The sequence below is a fragment of the Oreochromis niloticus genome, linkage group LG4 (assembly GCF_001858045.2).
Source record: "Oreochromis niloticus isolate F11D_XX linkage group LG4, O_niloticus_UMD_NMBU, whole genome shotgun sequence".
Classification (NCBI taxonomy): domain Eukaryota; kingdom Metazoa; phylum Chordata; class Actinopteri; order Cichliformes; family Cichlidae; genus Oreochromis; species Oreochromis niloticus.
The window spans coordinates 5,876,809-5,893,936 of NC_031969.2; the positions used below are offsets into that span (position 1 = coordinate 5,876,809).

General features: G+C 38.3%; 1 protein-coding gene and 1 long non-coding RNA gene across 5 annotated transcripts; both read left to right on the forward strand.

Annotated features, from left to right (window-relative positions):
• The first annotated feature begins 5,672 nt into the window (after positions 1-5,672).
• Positions 5,673-6,891, forward strand: LOC109202021 (uncharacterized). Its single transcript, XR_002061984.1, has 2 exons — positions 5,673-5,726; positions 6,101-6,891. It is a non-coding gene; the product is annotated as an uncharacterized LOC109202021 (long non-coding RNA).
• Positions 6,892-9,115: 2,224 nt separating this feature from the next.
• Positions 9,116-15,645, forward strand: LOC109194394 (sterile alpha motif domain-containing protein 3-like). 4 transcript variants are annotated; one of them, XM_019358252.2, is made up of 6 exons: positions 9,116-9,390; positions 10,403-11,442; positions 11,824-11,979; positions 13,864-13,956; positions 14,591-14,723; positions 14,802-15,645. In XM_019358252.2, exons 2-6 carry the CDS (start codon positions 10,414-10,416, stop codon positions 14,903-14,905), a joined length of 1,515 nt encoding a protein of 504 aa, XP_019213797.1. In that variant the 5' UTR covers positions 9,116-9,390; positions 10,403-10,413; the 3' UTR covers positions 14,906-15,645. The 4 variants fall into 4 exon arrangements, with proteins under 4 accessions (XP_019213797.1, XP_025762494.1, XP_019213796.1 ...); XM_025906709.1 differs by having other exon boundaries at positions 14,809-15,645; XM_019358251.2 differs by having other exon boundaries at positions 14,591-15,645.
• Positions 15,646-17,128: the final 1,483 nt, after the last annotated feature.

A 17,128-nucleotide genomic window follows, 5' to 3' on the forward strand; every position in this document is an offset into this window, starting at 1 on the left:
CTTACATAGTACTGACAAGCCGCTATCAGCTTTAAAAGAAAGGAAACAACAAAACCCAGAGGTTGGTCACTAAACTGAGTAAGCAAGTCAGTAAGGTTAAATAATCAAAACACACACACTCCTCTCCACAGAGCAGGAGCAAACAATGTTATGGCCCAGTGAGGCTGTTTAAGTGACTCCATTCACCAAATTCAACGAGGTGGTCCAGGGTGGCTTCAGGGTGGTCTGTGGCAGAATCGGCCGCCTGTTGCCTCTAGATCGCTGAGACTCTTGCCCTGTGGTTGGATGGATGCCCAGTTGGTACAGAGATGTGTGGCTCAGGGCTATAGTACTCTTGGGAGCTGTGGATGGCCTGGATCTCCAGGATCTAAATGCTCCCTATTGCTGCAATCTCTCTCTCTCTCTCTGAGTGGGTGTGGTGATTGAGTCTTGGGATGGGATGCAGCGTGAGTGAATTGTGTCAAACTTTTCTCTTTTTATGGATGTTTATAGTCTTTTTCTGCTATGTGGGGGATTATTGGGTGACTTTGGTGAGGAGGGTCGAAGTTTTCTTTGTTTAACTGCTACCAGCTTTGCTGGCAGTTGACTTGCCGGCTGCCAGCTGAGTGCAGTTTGGCTGTGGGTTAGTTAGTTGGGTATAGCAGTGTAAAGCTGGCCTCCCAAATGAATAATGCGGTGGTCCTCTTTTTGGACAGTGCAGTAAATTCCATTAGGTGACTGAGAATGGTGTAGTGATTAAGGACACTCTCACTTCCCATTCTCTCACTGGTAAATCCCACAAAGAACGTTACGATCATCAATGTTTCATCGTTTATCATAAATAAACTTTTGGAGAAGGAGTTGTCTAGACAAAGACAACTCCTATTCCCTATTAAAATGATCCCTTTAGGTTGTAAGTCTCTGCACTTAAACTGACACCCGGCTCCCATGTTGTGGTGCCTTAAACAGTTTCCTAACAGTTAAAATCATATTACGATCAGACAGACCAGTTAATAGATTATATGTTTTTGTTATCCGATCTATTTCATTAGTAAATACCGTATCAGTTAGAGTTCTACTATTTTCGGTGACTCTTGTAGGTCCTTTGATTATTTGTTTAAAATGAAATTTTGACATAATCATTTTTAATTTTTGTTTATTAGTTTTATCCAACCATTTTATATGACAGTCACCATAAAATATAGTTTCTCTGCAAAGATTCAATTCTTTTACTGTATCTTGCAACTGATCATAAAATTAAACACTGCGTGATGGCGGATTATACAAGACAACAATATTAAAACACATCTGAGGGGCAAGAATTACCTGTAAAGCTGAAAGCTGCGTGCCGGAGGCTCAGCTGTTCACCCCGGCACTCCCTCCTCCATCACTCAATGGCTGCTGAGCAAGTGACTAGTTTTCTCATACTCCTCCTAAGCTGAGGGTTTAACTTAAAGGCAATCAGTCTTCAAACACTGTTAAGACTGTCAAACATGAGACTATTTATTCTGAGGCAGCTGATTTACTGGACTTAAGAAACTGTTTGTGCACTGCTTCTTCTGAGCCTTGAGTTATAAACTCAGACACTGCTAAGACTGCTTTGTCAAAGACTGTTAGCAATGGTGGAAAAAAATTTAAAACTGATTTTTACTCTCATATCAGTTACCCCGGTGAGTGGGGCTGGGGCCTATTTGGTCCCTGCTCCGGCTCCCAGGCCGGCTGAGGTTCTGCTAGTCCCGGCATCCATACCTGCTTCCCGTGTGGGTACAGCAGACGCCCAGCCGTTGCTGGTGCCTGTCCCGGCTCCCAGGATGTCAGCGGCTGTGGACGAGCTAACTCCTGCACCTGTACCTAATCCTCAGGTTGGCGTGACTGGTGTCCAACGGTTGCCTGCAGGAGGCTCAGGTGAGCCCATCCAGCTGTTTTCCTCATACAGTGGAGGCTTTGGAGAATCAGCTCAACAACCACTTCAACTTCTGTCACTAGCTCATTTACTAGCTCAGTCAACTGCTCAGTGATTTTTTTCTCGGCTACCTGCTCAGCTACCTGTGGCTCCAACGCCGCTGCCTGTTCCTGCTGGAGGCTCAGGAGAGCCAGTCCAGCCACCTGCAGCTCCCATGCTGCTGCCTGTTTCCGCTGGGGCTCAGGAGAGCCGCTCCAGCCGTCTGTTTCCACTGGGGGCTCAGGAGAGCTGCTCCAGCCATCATCTGCAGCTTCACCATCTGCTGCATCCGCTGGCAACTCTGGAGAGTCCCTCCAGCTCTCTGCAGTTTTCCACGCCATCATCCATCTCCGCTGGAGGCTCTAGGGAGTCTGTCCAGCTCCACCTACTGCACAACTACCAGAACATCCACCTGCGGTTGCCACGCCACCACCAGTGCAAGTGCCTGGTAATCCTCAGTAGTAATATATATGCACTTTTTTATGGATTGTGGGGATGTCTCCGCATCCAGTTATGCAGACATATGTGTTCTTAAAAGAAATTCTTTGTCTTGCATGGAGGAGCGGAAGCCGTTTGCTTCACCGGACTCCTTGACAACCCGGCTTTTTATTTACATCTAGTCAAAAAAAAAGAAAAAAAGGAAAAATGTGTTACTAATTGTGTGTTAATTACACTAATTTTGTGGTTTTGACGGTGTCTCAGCATGCGGTGATGCAGTCATTTTTTTTGAAAAATGGTTCAAATCAGAAATTCTTCTGTATGGGAAATTTCAGGTTAGAGAGGGATAATAGACCCCTTCTGTCAAAATATTCATGAGCTTTTTGAGTGTTAGGTTCTATGAATTATTCATGAGCTCAGGAAGTAATTAAATTATGATAATAATTAAATTATGATATTCATAAAAATTATGATTTTCATAAAAATATGATATTCATCCAAAATATGCTAGTTCATTGCTTTTCTTCCCCCTAAAATAAGAACTAATTGCTTATTTTAGAAAAGTTTTTATATCAAATAGCATTCTTTTATTTTTTTAATCCATTAAAAACTTTTTCCTTTTTTCCCTAAAGAAACGCCATCTGGTGGTGGGTCAGCGCATGACAGCGCATGAGTGCACAGGGCGCCTGTGTGTGTCTAGGCGCGCTCGTGCGCGCGCCTGACTCGGGACCGGGCCTGTGTCTCTGGGACCGTGTTTATGGGTGAAAATGTGTTAAACCAGTATAAATGTGCTTAGTTAAACTTGTGCTTTTGTAACGTTCAGTATGGCCAGACATACAGGGTGCATGCCTTGTGGGAAAAGTTTATTTCAATTTATATGCATTTGTTTAATCCAAACAAAGAAATTTAAAATCAAACTCAGAGTCACAAAAAAACACTGGCGATCTCCGCGGGTCCCACCCGATCCTTAGACAAATAAGCAGGGACAAACTCCTCAAAAACCCTCCGCGTTTTTCTCCAAAACCCCTAGAAATAACCTGTAGGCACCCTCCTATCCCCAATCCTGAAACCAAATCCTTAGTCTTTTTTCTCAAAAAACAGCCCTATCACTAGCTCCGTGTCTAAGTTCTTACTCGCGATCCTTAGGCACATAACCGGCAAATCCTCCTGAAAAACAAAACAAAACAAAAAAAACCTCCGCGGTTTCTCTCCAAAATACGCAAAACAAAAAACCCCTAGAAATAACCTGTAGGGAACCCCCGTATACCCAAAACCTTATACTCGATAACAGGGGCAAATCCTGAAACCAAATCCTTAGTCTTTTTTTCTCAAATTCCGCTCAGAGTCTAAGTTCTCCCTTCGCTCCGAGCCGCACCGGCCCCCAACCAGAGCAGTGTCTTTTTCCTTCTTATTCGCTCCACCATCTACTGCTTAATGATTCTGGGTCTTCGTTTGAAATTTGCGCCGGAGATCCACTCCGCCTCCCAGGTAAACCTTACTGCCCCGCTGCCAATCACATAACAAAGGGGCGGCTCCATTCGCACCCCGCTCACCCAATCGCGCTCAGCTTGGATTTTCACGATCCCCCCGCTCAGGTTAAGACTTTCTTCGGTCTCTCACAAGCCATCTGACTTCGGAAGCATGGACAGCTGGCTCTCACTCAGGTTAAATAATTTAACATTTAGGCCTAAATGTAACTCTTCTTTTCTACCGGAAAAAAAAACCCTATGCAAGAGAGATTCCGATTTTGGGGCTATGCCTTCAGCCTAAGAGAGAGCAAAATCTTTTTCTACCAGCTAAAAGGAGGTGAAAGTTTTGGTCCCCTCACACCGCGGATCGCCTTTACTTTGTCTAATTGGGGTGTTTTGAGCCTCATCGCTACGCCCGAAGTGCAGAAGAGCCTGCGGGAAACGAGCTCGCAACAACCGAGAATATGGGCTCAAAATGTGGTCATAAATATTTTGTACTTGTAAATCAGTTTTGTACTTGTAAATCAGGATTTGTATGTGTAAAAAGAATTTGTGCATGCGTAAAAAAGATTTGTGTGTGTGTAAAAAAGATTTGTATGTGTAAAAAGAATTTGTGCGTGAGTAAAAAAGATTTGTATGTGTAAAAAGAATTTGTGCGTGCGTAAAAAAGATTTGTATGTGTAAAAAAGATTTGTGTGTGGACTTAGCCAAAAACCCCCCTGCAAGTTACAAGTACGAATTTTGACCCTATTTTTCTTCCTGTCATCTGATTGGTCAATGTCATGTCAATCACAAATGTAATAATCCAATCAGAGAACAGATGGGTTTGGCTGTCGGAGGGGCACTTTTTTGAACTGCAGGTCCTTGAAGGGAATAAATACCCTTTTACATGCCAACCTAGCGTTTTCCTTCATCACCACGAAGGAAAACAGTCTGTGGTCGTTCGAGTTTGGTGATTTTTGTGTCACAGGTCTACGTGCTTTATACAGGGACTTCCACAGCCTTTTCAACAGCGCTGCGGACCGCTGGGGGGGGGCAGTGTTTTGGAAATGACAGTCTTCATTACAAAGCTTTCTTCGTTATGAATTAGCATACATGTTTTTATTGAACATTTGAAGAACTAGCAAAAAAACCAGAAACTGTTGTAGAGGACATAAAGTCAGAGATAGAAACGACAAGGAGCAGGTGCATCTAGTACAGGTAGAGCTGCTGCAAAAACCCACAGAGCTCAGCAGCCAGCGCAACAAATTCTGGATCCTTTGCTTTTAGTTAGCAGTTAGCATTAGCAGCACATCCTGCATCCGATGTGAAAGGACCTTTATGCTGCGCACTGTGGCTCACAGCAATGGTCCCGGGTCAGCCCTGACTTTGTGTTAAACTAATCCTAAAGTAATAATGGTATTTCTAACCACTGACATACCACAACTTTATCCTTTCAACAGCTGCTGAAAGTAAGGGGACCTAGCTGCTATCGGATATTTATATAGAGATCCTCCAGCTTCAAACTGTATTACCCTTCAAGGACCTGCAGTTCAAAAAAGTGCCCCTCCGACAGCCAAACCCATCTGTTCTCTGATTGGATTGTTACATTTGTGATTGACATGACATTGACCAATCAGATGACAGGAAGAAAAATAGGGTCAAAATTCGTACTTGTAACTTGCAGGGGGGTTTTTGGCTAAGTCCACACACAAATCTTTTTTACACATACAAATCTTTGTTACACACGCACAAATTCTTTTTACACACACAAATCTTTTTTACGCACGCACAAATTCTTTTTACACATACAAATCCTGATTTACAAGTACAAAATATTTATGACCACATTTTGAGCCCATACCAGAACCAGGGATCAACAACAACTCGCGTCGCTTTCCCTATGTGCATATCACTCGGTAAGTGTTCATCTTCCTCTCTAACTACATTTTTGCATTTTCCTTTTTACCATTCTCTCAATCCTTTCATTTAAAAAATATCACATTGGTTTGTAACACGTACAATACACCATCCGTCCATCCATTCGCTTCCGCTTATCCTTTTTTCAGGCTCGCGCGGTGCGCTGGAGCCTATCCCACGTACAATACACTTTAAAAATATATATAAGATCCAGTTTAACTCCCGTCAAAGCTTATACATTACATCTCTACATCACCTATCATTTTCTCATCAGGTATCTCATATCATCTTGTTATTGTTATGTTATGCTCCTTTGATATTTTGCTAGTTTGCGTGTTTTAAAATTCTTTTTGTTTTTCTTTATATTTTTTAGACTCTCATTTAAGCCAGATGTGTTAACCTGATCCCTGCGAAACACCAGCTCTCCGTGGATTTTGACCGCGAGTGACCGGATGTTGTTTCCGGCCTGAGGTTGCCTGAAATGCCGTGAGGCTCGTTTGAAAGATTGCGCCCGAGACCAACTCCGCCTCCAAGGCGTGCCTACCTTTAGCTGCCACCAGTGAGATATCAGAGCCGGGCTCCACATATCCAATCAGGAGCACGAGCAAGACAGCTTTTGCAGACTCTCCAGAAATATACAAGTCCTTACCAACTGCTCTGCAACCCAGTGTTTCTGGTCCCCTCACCAACATCGCTTTTTGAGATATTTTTTTTACGAACCACCAAAAAAGCAATTTTACCCCCCAGTACAGAAGACTGGATCTGAGGGCAGCAGCGGGGACAAATGATTGTAATGAAGCGACAGACATTTCATGGCTGGTCTTAGATAATTGTGAGTCATTGTGTCTTATGGTGAAAAGTACATAGTTTTGCAAGAGGCATACAAGCACTGTGGAAAAAGTAATCATAAAACTGTTTTTGTGAACACTCTGCTCCCTACGTTATGCTTTAAAAAATGTGATACATGTAATGTGATCATCAAAGAACATGACTTTTTTAAAACTTTTATTCTTATGCTTTTAAACTATGTCACATTATCATAAAATACTTATTTGTATGTTATAATGTTTTTCTTACACCATGTGTAATTTTCATTCACACCTTGTTCATTGTATCAATGTGTAATTATGTATCTTTGATAAATAAATAAAATATTTAATCTTGTGTTTGTGTACTTTCTGGTGATTCAATAAAAAATTAGTCACATATCGCTCTGATAAACACAGATGGCTGAAAGAAATGTTTGATGGAACAAAGGAAACAAGTGTCTTGCTGCTAAACTTTTAAGTCACCATGGTTTAAATGAGAAAATGCCACTAGGAAACTAGCAGCCCTAAGTCTTTATGTAAAACATGAAAAACTCCATATCAGTGATATCTACAAAGGTGTACTCATTTCTTTGTTATGGTACTTTACTGTTCCAATGAAACAAAAAGAAAATCTCATTTTAAAGTACATTTTTCAGCCATCCTGGCCTATTTTCAGGGGCAAGAATGTTGATGTTAGACTGTGTTTTAAATCAGGTTTTGATCTTAAACTATCACAGCACTGATTTTACTGATTACAGTTGTAATTTCAATTAGAATCCCAAACTGGCTTTTCTCCAGTCAGTGTTATTGTGAAATTTAACTTGTTCTTTTGTGTAATTGCACATGGCCCATCAAAGGACCCCTTAGTAAGCTGTACAGCATAAGTTTTCAATTCACTTTTGTCAGAAAACTTCACAGTATGAGAAGTTACAGCACAGTTTCTCCAAATGTGTGCTTCTTTTTCAGTCAGCGTGCTTTTAGAGCATCTACATTAGCTCATGTAGTAAAAGTACAATCAGTAAGTGTACTTTAACATTTGAGATTCCGAGTGACTCTTGCTTAGATCATGTGAACAATTTCATCAACCTTTTTTTGTATAATGCATCAAACCTGTTCAAATCACTTTATTTTCAATTTATATTAACTAATCTAGAGACAAGGAACTCCTTTTTAGCTTCTGTGATGCATTTACCTCTCGCACGTTAAACTAAATGTTAGTGTTCTCAGAGTTAACATGTCTTATGTTACCATCATGTATTTCTAAAACCCAGCCTCAGTCTATGCCCTATAGACTCTCACATGGAAACACCATTGATCTAGATATTCACAAATTTCATCAGGAGATTCTTAAGGTATTAAGTTTTTTTGTTTGTTTTAATGATTTACACAAAAAACTTCACATTTTTATATTTTTAAATGAAAGTGTCATGGAAAGACATTTTTTCTTTAATGATGTTGCTGCCACATTCTCAAATACTAATTATTCTGGGATTTTATGGTCAAACTATGTGATTTTCCAAGTGTGTGTGTGTGTGTGTGTGTGTGTGTGTGTAGTAAAATGACCTTATGATGCTGTCACCGTGAATCATTCAGGATTAACAACACAAATTGTATCGATAGCAGAAACAGTCTTAAAACTTAATTAGTCTTATAATTCTCACATGTTACCACTAGTTTTACAAACACAGTCTTCTTCAGTTCTGTTTATGTAGCTTTTATGAAACTGATTTTCCATAGTACAAGTAGCATTTAATCTTTCTTTGCTCTCCAGTATAAATGCAACAATTTTTAGGCTTTTATTGAAACTGTCACAAATGTAACATTCAATGCCAAAAACAGGGTTGATCAATGTTTCTATGAACACTGCTTCGTATATAAACAGCTCTGAAAATCCTTTTTTTTTTTAAGTAGTGCAGAACAGGCTCTCTGTTACTCTCTGTGTCTCTAAAAATCCCAACAAAACTGACAATCACCTTCTAGAGGAATTTCTTTCATTTATGTATTGATCACTTTGTTTATTGGCAATGCTTTTAGGTAACTGTTTTAGCATGTCTGCCTCATACTCCATTCAAACAGTTAGACACACGGTGGGGGTCTGGTAAGGAAGTTGGGGGGAAGCAGACAACTCCACAGGAAGAGTCTTTTTGTCTTTTCTCCACTGTAAGAGATAGCAAGGGAGTGTGAAACTTTCTTTGGGTGGAAAGACCAAAGGTGTGAAAACAGCTGTGTACTGCCTTTTGTTCCTGTAGGAGGTATTTAACTGAGAGCCATGCTCACCCTCTGCCCCAGCGATGGCAGTCCCTCACCATGCTTGGGTTCTGTTCATTCTCTTGATTAAAGAATGTTAGCGACCGCTCTTCGCTTCTCTGCAGGCTTTATTAAATGGAAAACTTCCACAACAACCTCAAAACAATGGTTTATGGATTTTTATCATCTGCAACACCATGTAACACTTGGATGCTAGACCCTTTTACCATCACATTTTCAAGGGTTTATGTGTTATCCTTGATCACAGTTCTAAAAAGTTAACTTTCTTGACATAAAAGTAGCCCAAACAAGACAAATATACACTCAAAAAAGTGAAATTGGGTGGTTATTGCATTTACAAGTCTCTAACATGTGATTTGAACAAAATTAATTTATGTTTCCAAGGTGAACGTAATTAAATCATATATGATCTGCATGAAATTTACCAATTTAGCACCTCTTAAATTTATTCTTGTTGATATGACATGATAAAATCTAACAAGAGTGGTTAGCTGCCTTAAAGACTCGCGATATCACAAGATCACACGTGATTTTAACCACAGGAGACAGGAAAGCGCATGGTTTGCTTCGCGGTCATCTTGGAAAGGTAAGAGTGAATCTGTCTTCATCCATCCAGATGAAAATACTTTTTGCGTAAAGATATCATTAGTTTGTCTATTCTTTTCAGTGATATTTATTCACATTTGTTTTTTTTGTTTTTTGTTTTTTTAAAATCTGTCTGTTTATGCCATTTGTGCTAGCTAGCACGTTAGTACAACAATATAGCACAATGTCAAGCTAGCACAAGTATAAAAGCCTAATATGAAAGACATAGCTACTTCAAATGTAGATATTGTTTATAACTTAACCTCTGCAAATAAGCTAGTTGGGCTCTACCACAGAAACTGTTGTGATAAATACACATTTTATGTATTTTATGTATGGGTTGTTGAAATGTGTAAGTTTGTAAGTTGCAACTATTGCACAGTAGTTTCCTTAACAATTGATATATGTTTTTAGTACACTGAGGAGGAAAGACCAAACATGAACAGATATTTTTTTCTGTTTTTTAAATTTTTTTGAAATAAAATATTTGTCTACTTAATAAACTTAGAGACTTGCAGTGTGGACAAGCTCTATAATCTAAATATTTTTATTGCTAAAGTACAATTAATGTTGTTATGCATTTAATTTTCAATATATTATCTTGCAGAACTAGAAATAAATGGTAAAGCAAATTCTTATTAAGATGCCAAGTTACAATTATTTATTTTAATTCCTGAAGAGAATGTTATGCTTTATTAATTTTACTCCTGAGAGAATTCCAGTTTAAATTTGATTATAAAAATGTGAATAATTCATTTTGAAATTCTTCATTCCTGTTCAACATGGTAAAATGTTGAACTCACTGAAAAGGAAAGAGTCCAAATTACAGGAATTAACTCATTTTTATGACAGGCAGTCTAATAAATCTAAAATGTATTGAAAATTAATGTGGCATTATTTTATTTACATCAATTTTAATGGACATAGCCTGCCACACCTTTATCGAATTGCTTTGTTGAAATCAGATTTACCCTTGTTGAAACGGTTAACGTTGTCTTAATTTCCTCTTTTAGGCTGTTGTGAAATGGCTGCAATGGTGAAACTCAGAATCATTTTCTCCGAAAATGATTCCCGGAGATTGATCCTTCCAAATGGGATGCCAGAGTCTGTCAGTGAGCTAGTTCAGCAGATAAAGGGACAGTGTGGAGTTAATGGGGACTTCAGGCTTCAGTTCATGGATGCAGAATTTGGGAATGAATTCACCAACTTGGAGTCAATGTCGGACATCCAGGACAAAAGTACCATCAAGGTCATCTTTAGCTCAGTTGCACCTGTCGAGCCTGGTGAGCCACTGCTCCCTCTTTACTCATCTGCTGCCACTTCCCGCACTCTAGATGACTCCTCATCCCTTTCATCTCCTGGGAACTCATTTGATACAGACATATTGTCTTCTCCTGAATCTACGTCCTCAAGAGCCACTGCATGGCCCGATGTCTTCCCCATTCCCCGGTTCTCTTATGATACTCAACTACAGCTGGACAGGGCCAATGCTACTTTCAAAGAAACTGGAGCTTTGTTGAATCCTGATCATAAAATTAAGTCTGCCATTCTTGATGGTTTAGCTGAAACAATTGTTCAGTACAAGGTCTACCTCTCTGACAGGGAGTTTGATGAGGTCGCAGAAGCTCTTGTAACAACCCATCCATGTTTGAAAGAGCCTGGTTCAGTCACTGGATATGGCGGATGGAAAACAAGCTTGAAGTATAAACTTGCTAACTACCGAACTAAGCTTAGACGGCTTGGATGCCCTGAAGTTACTGTGAATTCCTTAAAACATAAACCTGATGGCAAATGTACTCCTGCGTATGGCGTGAAGAAGCCAAAAAAAGCTGAAGTGAATTACTGCCCCACTTATCCAGCTGGTGAAACTGCAGAGACACTAGAAGAAATCAGAGTGGACCTCCTGTCAGAAGTTAAGAAAAAAAACAATGACCATAGGGTGGCTGCAATGATGGAGAAGACCTTGGCTCTCAGAAGGCAAGAGGTGATACGTGAAGCACCGATGATCGCTGATTTCAAAATGAGGTGGCCAGCTCTCTTCCATGTGTGTGAGGTAATTGAATGGGTTTAACAAAACAGCAATATTTTGCTTCCATTGGATTATTATATAAAAGTAACTTGTGACCACATGGGATTTACTGAAGGTCAGCTAAAGCAGCCTGTGTTAGCTTAGTTACAAATATGAATGCAGGAACCTAATATACAAGAAATTAATGGATTATGCATTGACATGTATTGAACAGACTTGACTCACTTTTAAGTGGACTGAATAATGACAACACAATCCTCTGTTAATTATTTGTGGTTGTATTTTCCTTTGTTAAGTATCCTGGGGTTTTGTTGAAAGGTGCTGTGTAAATCTCAGTTATAAATGTATTCTTATTATTAGTGAAACTGAGTTTTGTCTGTTGGATTATTATTCTGCCTTTTGCAGGTGAGTGCAGAATTCAAGAGGATTACAACAATCCATTTGCAGTCCAAGTTCTTCTCCCAGCTGGATAGTTATTCGGCAAACCTTATGAAGATATATGCCAAGAAGGGTGGAATACAAGGGCGAAAAATTAAGACCATCATGGCACCTGCAACCCAGGGATGACAAGATATATTTATACAAGCCCAATTGAAGAAAGTTTGGATATTGTGTAAAGTGTAACTAAAACCAGAATGCAGTGATTTGCATTTCAAAACCATCTTTTACTTACAAATAAACATAGAATTAGAGTTAGAAACATTTGTAAATGTTTTTGTACTTGATTCTAATCTGCTAATTTTTATTCTGCTTGAACTGCAGCTGAAAACTAATCAGTTAAATTTGTAATTCACCTAAAATATCTGTTCAGTGACATTGATTTCACTTTGATATGGAGACAAGCTAATGTGATTTCCATGTCTCCTTTATCAGGCTGCGGGATGGTAAGTTTAGTGTTTAAGTGAGTCCAGTTTAAATTTTCAGACTCTAATGTGCTGATATCACCTTACAAATAAACAACAGCACTTTAAGCAAATAATTTACTGGAACTACAATGTTTATTTTACTGCTCTGTTTATTAAAACATCAGATTCAACATTTGCTGCACCATTCATCACTAGTCCCTAAACAGCATGGGTGTTTTTTACTGTTATATTTTAGTCTTCTTTATAGATTGTTAATCCCTATCTGATAACGTCCCTAGAGTACACTTATAGGGATTATTTCATGGAAGAAGAGTCATATGACCCGTGAAACGCTCCTTTAGATTGGTTAGATATTGCTAACACCACCCTTTTTATGGAAACGAGCCGGGGAAATCCTAGGTTAAGTTAATGAGTTAATAACCAACTTCGTGTGAGTGCACATCCTGATCACCAGTGTTAATCCAGATAAGGGAAAGATACCCTGGGTATGTTGAACTCGCTTCATAGTATAGGCCTCTGTTGCTCGACTTTTGGGAGAAGAATGTCATCTCATTCTTGTCTGATACACAATTCTAGCTGCTCTACAGAGGCCTATACTAGGAAATGGGTTCAACAGCGAGTTTGAGAGTAAATACAGCAGAAAAAGAATGCAAACATAGGCTTAAACTACATACAAATTTGATATGAGGACAGCATGTACAGCAGCGGTCCCCAACCCATTTTTGCTCCACGGACCGGTTTATGTCTGACAATATATTCACGGACCAGCCCTTAAGGTGTCACAAATAAATAAAACTAGTACCAGTACCAAAAAAAAGATAATTTATTCATAACACACAGAGAAAGCTAAAAACCGATAAAAACTCTCAGCCTGGGGTCCTCTTTTGTCATTTTTTTTTTTTCATTTTATCACGTGCCAAATGTTATGGGGTCTGGAGAGCTGGCAGGCCTGTTCATCAAATTCAAGATGAGCTAATATTTTTCTTAAAAATTTTCAAATTTTCCCAGATTAAAAATTTAATATGTTCATTTGTAAGTGACATGTAGTTTTGAGACTAGGAAGTCATTGCATTCTGATTGTATGTACATTTACACATCATCCAAACTTTCTTGAATTGGGGATGGTATGGCATGATTAAATTCATAGACAAAGTAATAAATAATATTACAATGACAGATTTGTCTAAAATGCGTAAAGACTATTCCAAAGGGGTAAAGATTGCAAAACAATAGCCTCTAAATTTCTCACAAAACGTTCTTTAACCCCACTGCTAGGTTGTTGAAATGGATTTCCATATATATGTGTGTGTGTGTGTGTGTGTATATATCTGTGTATATATGTGTATATGTGTATATGTATATATGTGTGTATATATGTATATATATATGTATATGTATATATGTATGTATATATATATATATATATATATATATATGTATATGTATATATACACACACATACACACACACACACATATGTGTGTGTGTGTGTGTATGTATATGTATGTATATATGTATGTGTGGAGAGTGAGAGAGAGTATATTTGTGTAATTTATGTATTTTTCCTCTGTGTATTAAGACTGCTGCTGTTGAAGTCAGAAGAGAATGCATCCTCAAAGGTCTTTGCGTGTACCTGAATGAAGATCCAGAGAAGCTGGTGAAGGATTACCTGGTATGTTAATTTGCATTTATCCTTATATAAGGAGATGATCAAAGATAGGCTCAAACTACATATAAAAAGCTACATACAAGAAGTTTGTGGCTTTAAAAATTACCTTTTAAAAATAGGAAAAGGAAGGGCTTTATTTTTCTCACTAGATACTGCACGCACCATTCTTGAGTGTTTTATACTAACCTCATAAAATAATAGCATCACAGAACTAATATCATATAATGATTCACCCATTCACGCACACATTCATACAAGTATTTCTATGTAGCATTCACACTTTGATGGATGTATCAGGAGCAACTTGGGGTTCATCAAAACTTTCCCCAAGTTTTGGAAACTTGGGGTTCAGTATCTTACCCATGGTTAGTTCTGGTATTCAGACTGGAGAACCCAAGGATTAATCCAGTACACGACTTGCTCTACCTCCTGAGCCACAGCCACCCCTATCACATCTCAATATTTTAAAAGACAGGACTTTGTTGAGGTATTGAATTAGATTGTCTTGAGTCAGAAAAAATATCAGGCAGTCATTTTTGATTACATTTACATTATTATAAAGTTTGAATGAATAAAGCTTTTAGGTATTTTACATTAATTATCTCTCTCTCTCTTCTTTTTTTTTTAATTGTCACAGGACGTTGATAAAAGCATCGCCACTGCCATAGCAGAGACAGTCTTTGGAATCTGTGTCATTCGATCAGAGGGTGCGGAGCCTGGCGATGACCCTCAGGATGTTATGATTGTTCTAGAGGGGGTGGAAGTGATGGGTGAGTTGGGCAATGTAGCTTTTGCAGTGGCAATGTTGCTTGGTCTGGTCTACTCACTAAACCTGAGCTACCCTCCAGAACTCAGGTACACCTTTGAGGTTCTGCAGAAGATTCTTATGGAGTTGGATGCACACAAACTATCCAACAAAGTACAGGTTCTCAAAACTCTTCTTTCTCGTTGAGAAATGTTGCCAATACAACAGCTACACCATGTATCTGGAACATGAACCAGAAAGAACTGCAGACAGATGATACCATGCATTTTTTATTCATTTTGAGATATACAAAATTGGTGATATTTGTTTTTTTGAAAGTGCATCTCTTTGACCTTCAAAATCACTTGATTCAGCCGTTCATTGTGGTTAAAAAATGGTTTGAACAGGTTAAGTTGCCACCATGTCCACTACTTTTTTGTTTTTCTGTGATATAACTTGCATTACATGTATTCTTCACACGTTATATGAAATTTGCTATAAATCCAATAAATTGGAGAAAACAAAAAGATCTGTATGACAATTTTTTTTTATTTAAGTTTTAGATATTGTAATAGTGCAATGCATGTTATCCAGACTCTAGACTTTGTTAAATACTCCAAAAAAATTTCTCTTTAAATGAACTTAAAATAATCATGGAAAGAATTTCCACATTATTAAATGGCTTTCTATTAGCATTAAACACTTGTGTTGGATTAACATAATTTGTATGAGTTGGTTCAACTCAGTTAACTTAAGTTGGAACCAAATTCAGTACATTAGTTGGAGAAAACCTACTGAATTGAGTTGGAACAAAACCCTTAAAGTTGGATCAACACTATTATCTTATATTGGATTCAAATGCAGTAAATACGTTGATTCATCAATCATTAATTAAGTTGGTCCAACTTGAGTACATTAAGTTGGAATTACAGAATTGCATAATGCTAAAATAAAGTAATTCAATCACGTGGAAATTCTTTCCATGATTTTTTTATGTTCATTTAAAGAGTTATTTTTTTGAGTGTATGTCCAGTTCTTTTTTACTCCAAACCTACTGATCGGAAAACATTATGTGATGCTGGAAGTTTTCATCCTATCCACCTCCAAAACAAGTTTACCTGTAAGCCAACACATTAGACTTAAGCAAATTTGTGAAATTCCTGAACAATATGCTTTGTGCAGTAGCAGTAGTACTAGAACTAGTACTAGTAGTCCTAGTATTGTGCAGCAACCAGGCTTCAAGAGCAATCACTCTTCTGGCTTTCAAATGGTGACAACATGTCACAGTCTTAGCTGCAAATCAGAAATGTTGGTAAATTTAAAAAAGGAGTTTAAACATCAGCTTTTGACATAGACACAGACTTTATTAATGCCACACTCAGGAAATTCACATGTTACACATGATTTAGCTCACCTGCTAAATCCCCAGAGCAATAACCCCATCAGCATCATTAGCCTGAGTGTTGATCCTCCAGGTGAGCGAGTGAAGTTGTGTGTGTGTGATCAGAGGTGAAGCTGCTTTCTACAAAGTCTCAACAACAACATCTTTAGAAACAAACATCAACAACCAGGAAGAGTCTAAAAGCACTGAATATGAAACAGACCATTTACCATACCCAACACTGAGCTCCTGCACAGTCAGATGGAGTGAAACATAAGGTCCCAGTGGTGTTCTGTTGGATTTAGCAGGTGAGCGTTGTTGCCAGTCAAAACTTTCTTGGAAAAGCATTGCAAGAATCCATGTAATTATTTGTTTTACTTGAATCAAATGTATTGGTTTCATTACATCAAATAAAATAATTTTGGAAACCCGTTACATCAAACAAAACTTTCTTGGAAAAGCACTGCAAGAATCAATCTCGTTATTTGTTTTACCCCGTTCAAATCTATTGGTTTCATGACATCAAATAAATTGTTTATGGAAAACCGTTGCATCCAATAAAACTTTCTTGGAAAAGCATTGCAAGAATCAAACTCATTAATTTTGTTTTCACTAGAATCAAAGTGTAATGTTTTTCATTACATCAAATAAAATATTTTTGGAAACTCATTACATCAATTAAAACTTTCTTGGAAAAACTTTACAAGAATCCATGTAATTATTTGTTTTACTAGAATCAAAGTGTAATGTTTTTCATTACATCAAATAAAACCACCAAGATGGCTGCTTTTGTTTGAAAAGACTGATGTACTTTACTGAAAAATGTGACATTTAAACTGTTTTAATGAGTATTTTGTTTCTTCGTGGTCTTTATGTGAATCTTTACATCAGATCTCAAACAGCTTAATGAACAGGAGGCTCTCTGTAACCACTCAAACTCAGTCTGTGCTTCAGTCCTTCAGCTTTTCTCCTCTGAGTGTCCTGGAGGTCCACAGGACCTTAAATCTGTTGGATCCAAATAAATCTGCAGGACTAAATCAACTTGATCC

Coding starts and splice junctions, on each gene's coding strand:
- LOC109194394 (XM_019358251.2), top strand. CDS start 10,414: ATGGCTGCAATGGTGAAACTCAGAATCATTTTCTCCGAAAATGATTCC. Junction 11,443..11,823: donor CTCTCTTCCATGTGTGTGAG/GTAATTGAATGG, acceptor TGCCTTTTGCAG/GTGAGTGCAGAATTCAAGAG. Junction 11,980..13,863: donor TCATGGCACCTGCAACCCAG/GGATGACAAGAT, acceptor CTGTGTATTAAG/ACTGCTGCTGTTGAAGTCAG.